Source organism: Mesoplodon mirus (genome assembly GCF_964341445.2).
Source record: "Mesoplodon mirus genome assembly, chromosome: 1".
Lineage (NCBI taxonomy): Eukaryota > Metazoa > Chordata > Mammalia > Artiodactyla > Ziphiidae > Mesoplodon > Mesoplodon mirus.
In genome coordinates, this window is record NC_138976.1 from 52,599,399 (window position 1) to 52,603,797 (window position 4,399).

The 4,399-nt window shown below is 47.5% G+C and overlaps 1 protein-coding gene across 1 annotated transcript; it reads right to left on the minus strand.

Moving 5' to 3' along the window:
* Positions 1-1,901: 1,901 nt before the first annotated feature.
* LOC309806834 (surfeit locus protein 6-like) lies at positions 1,902-3,424 on the minus strand (the record flags this gene model as incomplete). Its single annotated transcript, XM_082625792.1, has 1 exon — positions 1,902-3,424. One exon carries the CDS (start codon positions 3,422-3,424, stop codon positions 2,546-2,548), a length of 879 nt encoding a protein of 292 aa, XP_082481918.1. The 3' UTR covers positions 1,902-2,545.
* Between the last annotated feature and the right edge of the window lie 975 nt (positions 3,425-4,399).

Sequence of the window (4,399 nt, forward strand, 5' to 3'; positions counted from 1 at the left end):
AAATCATGGGATAAATAACCAAGGAGGTTGGTAGAATCTTTGCTTTGGGAGATTATAAAATCTACACTTAGAAAAAACTTTAAGATTGCAAGATATGGGTTCCAACCACTCACTGGATATTTGTGTTCCAGTCCACACTTAAATTCATTTATAGAAAACTCAGCATCTTTCTGAGCCCATCTGGAATTCCTGCTCTGTCCCACTTCTACTTCTTTGAAGGCACTGAAGTAACTGTGGGTTTTCTCTTTTTAATATTTCATTCTGTCTTCTCAGTATGATTTTATTGATGTCTTTTCATCATCCTGATCACTCCTTTTAGGATATAATCCAGAGTTTCTCTTAGTGTATGGAGCAGAAAGTGAATGCAGTCTACATAGAGAAGAGCAGAGGCATTGCCTCACTCATTTTAGACACTTTATTTGTCTGACATAATCTCAGGTTTACTGAACACTTTTGAAAATCAAATCACACAAGTGGAGCATTTGAAGGTTGCTGCTGTCAAGTCTGATTTCCTCCATTCTCTGTAAACTTGAATCACTAGCCCTTGACACAGGGCTAGCATAAGAGGTTGGGAAAAAATTGTTAATTGAATTAAAACAATTTGTTGAACGTATGCTCAATCATTATTTCCTTTTGGGTACTAATTGTCCGTTGGCTATAAGTCTGTACAATTGTAATATCATTTAGGCTGCTTTTCCCCCATCTTGCTCTCAAGGGTATCATGAGAGAACTTGTCAAAAGCTTTTCTGAAATCTAGTTACACTATTTCTACTCTATTTCTCTGATCTCCCAGTGCAGTAAATCTGTCACTAGGAAATGAGGTTAGTGTGACAGGGCTATTCTTAGTGAGCTCATGCTAAGTTTACCACTTCTTTTTCTAAGTGCTCAGAAGCTATTGTTTAAAAAAAAAAATTGTTCTAGAACTTTGCCCAGAGCAGATGTCAAGCTCAGTGCTCTCTAGTTCATGAATACACATTCTTCCTCTTTTTATAAATCCAAATGACACTTGCTTGTATCCAGTTTTCCAGGAGCTCATTTCCTCTGCAGGATTTCTCAAGTGCACTGACAGTGATTCAGCCATTTCTGTAAGTTCTCTGAGGACACTGAAACATACTCCTGGGCCAAGAGTCTAGGATTCATTTAGCACAGCACTTCTTAATCTCCTCATTTATTTAAGAATACATCTATCATCTATTTGAGAAGGGAATAGGAAATTGATTAGAGTAAACTGTAGTTGAGGTCCTATTTGGTTTGATGGTCAATATCAGAGTGAATCAAGTCAAGAGAAGAAAGTGTTATTAAAGGGTTTGTAGCATATGCAACGCTATGCTAGGTGCTGAGGGATGACAAGATAAAGACAAAGCCCTGGTCTTATAAATTTGGTAGTCAAGTTGAGGGCCATAAAACTTGTAATAACCCATAACCCATATGGTTTAATTTGGGAACAAAGTGGGCCTTCAAAGGACACAATCCTGGGCTTCCCTGGTGGCGCAGTGGTTGAGAGTCCGCCTGCCAATGCAGGGGACGTGGGTTCGTGCCCTGGTCCAGGAGGATCCCACATGCCGCGGAGCGGCTGGGCCCGTGAGCCATGGCCGCTGACCCTGTGTATCCAGAGCCTGTGCAAAAGGACACAGTCCTTGCCATCAAAAGGAATTAAAATTAACTCAGGTTGTCTCCTTACATTCCTTAACACTGTCAAGAAGGTGTATGAAAAAGCTTTTAAGGGTTGCAATATAGCTACAGTGTCTATTGGCTGCTTTGGTGGCCAGAGATTGTTAGTGAATTCTAAACCTAGGTGTACGCTAAAATGAACCTTCATTTGTGGTGAAATCTGTATTTGAGATGAAATTTTTTTTTTTCTTAACTGGAGTTCAGTCAAAAGAAATTTTATTAACAGTTTTACTGAAATATAATCCACATACCATAAAATTCATTGAGTTTTGCCCCGTGCATTCATCCTGGCTGCCTGCGGGCTTGGACTTAACTGTGCCTCTGACTGTGCACCCTCCATTGGCCTCGCTCGGTTCTAGGTTTTACTCTTTCTCTCCTGCCTCCCCCTAGATCGATAACTGTCCACCCCACTCCCCTGTTCTTCCTGCTAGTTCACTGTTTCTTTTAGTGGTGACCTTAGGATTTTTAATGTGCATGTTTACCTTAAATTCTAGGTTTCACCCACCTTAGAAATTAACTTCGAATAACTCAATTCCAGGCAGCCTGAGGACGGCCCCGCCGTCTCCCAGTTACCGAGCCCATCAACTCCACTCCAACGCAGGCCACAGGAGCTGGCTGGGTTTTGTCCTTCCCAAGTGAGTTTGGGGCAGACACAGCAGTTCCCGCTCCTGTGAACACGGGGGAGGAAGAGGGCGCCAGGGAAGCCCCCCCAAGACGCCCCCTCCCTCCTCGCCGCTCCCTCGCCCCCCACCCCGCAACTTTCAGGGAGCGTTCCGGCCTCACAAGAGGAGCCTGGAGCCCGGATGTGGGTCGCCCCTCCCCCAGATCCGAAGGCTCTCAAGCACGCGGCGGCGTCTGCTCTCCGCCGGGACCCTCAGGCCAGGCCGGCCCGCTCCAGGTCCTGGGGCAGGATGCGGCCCTTCCTGCGGGCCTTCTCCAGGCGCCGCTCGGCCCGGGCCGCCTTCTTCCTGCGCAGGTTCTGCCGCCGCCTGTCCTGCCGCTGCTGCATCTTCCCCAGCACGTGCGCCGTGCGCTTCTCCCACTCGCGCTGCCGCTGCACCCGCCGCTTCTCCTTGCGCTTCAGGGCCTCCTGCAGCAGGCGCTCGTCGTCGCGGATCTTCACACCCTCGGCCTTGTACAGCAGGTTGGTCCACTGCATCTTGGCCTCGAGCTCCCGGGCCTGGCCCGCGTCCTGGTCCCGCAGCTCCTCCAGCTGGGCCCGCCGCGCCTGCAGGCGCTCCAGCAGCTTCCGGTAGTTCCTGCCCGTCAGCGGCGTCAGGTTCCCCTTCAGCCTCTGCCTCTTCTCCTTCCTGCGCTGGGCCTTGCTGCCCGGCTCCTCCTCACTCACCTCCACCTTATTGAACAGCAGCCCCGGCCGGGCCTGCGCCTCCTCGCGCGGCGCCTCGGGAGGCGGCTCGGCGGCCTGCGCCCCCTCGAGGGCCTCGGCCGCCTTCTCCTTCGCTCTCATTTCCCTGCGCTTCCTCTTCTTCCGGTCGCGCTCCTGCTTCCTCCGGCGTCTCTTTTCCGAAGCGGTGGGAGACAACTCCTTGGCGCTGCCCTGGCCCCGCGCCTCCCGGATCTTCTCATGCAGGCGCTGCCGCAGAACGTCCAAGGCAAATAAAGAGCCAGGCTCACTGGCCAGGCCATCCGCAGGGGCCCCAGTGGAGCTGGAAATCTGTATTTGAGATGAAATGTTGATATGCCAATAGGAGAAGAAAGGGGTATTGGTTCTACTGCTAAGCCAGCCCCTCATGCTACCAGGATTGTTGGGAGAGGAGAGGGTATAGGAGTAGAAAGCAGGACAGCAGGAAGAGTAGCTGATGAAGAGAGCAACAATGCCTTGGTCCTTGGGATCTTTCCTACTTGCTACCTCCTATGCAAAGAGATTCCCATTTATTGAACACCTTCCTTGTGTTCGGAGCACTGTTAGGTACTTTGCATACTGTATTACCATCATTCCTCCACAATCCTGTAAGATAGTCAGTAGTATCCTTTTTTTTTTACAAGTGAGGGAATTGAGCTCAGAGAGGTGAAGTCATTTGCTCAAAGGTCACACCAATGCTAAATGGCAGACCTGGGGTTTAACCTCAGATGCATCTGATTTCAAAGCTATTTCTTTTTTATCACATGACACTATCTAGATTAAAACAAATCAGGACTTGAAGAGACTTTTCTTCTTGTCCTTATAAAACGTCTTGTCACTGAAAGACAAGGCAGAATTCCATGCCATGTTTCAAATAGATTGCCATATTCTGCTAGTTTTATTAAATATACTTTAACTTTTTTTTTTTTTTTTTTGCGGTACGCGGGCCTCTCACTGTTGTGGCCTCTCCTGTTGCAGAGCACAGGTACTTTAACTTTTATATTATAGAATAAATACAGTCTAATTATTTCAATGAAGTAATGTCATTCTATTACCATGTACAGGTGAAATGTATTTTCACAAACATTCTATTTGGGACATAATATCAAGAAAGTGAAATCTGCAAAGATAACTCCATGCTACCTGATTATTTACTGCATGAGAACAATGCTTGGTGAATGTCTGGCCCTTGGCTGAACTGACTTTCCTAGTTATTAATGCAACAGGTGCTGCAAAATGTGAACTGAAGGCCAATTTTTGTGCAGAGGATAAAATGTGAAGCAATAGATAGCTCAGGAGAGGACATGCTATATGGGGATACAGTGTCCCTGCAAGGGACAGACATATATTGCTGAGCAAGGGCTC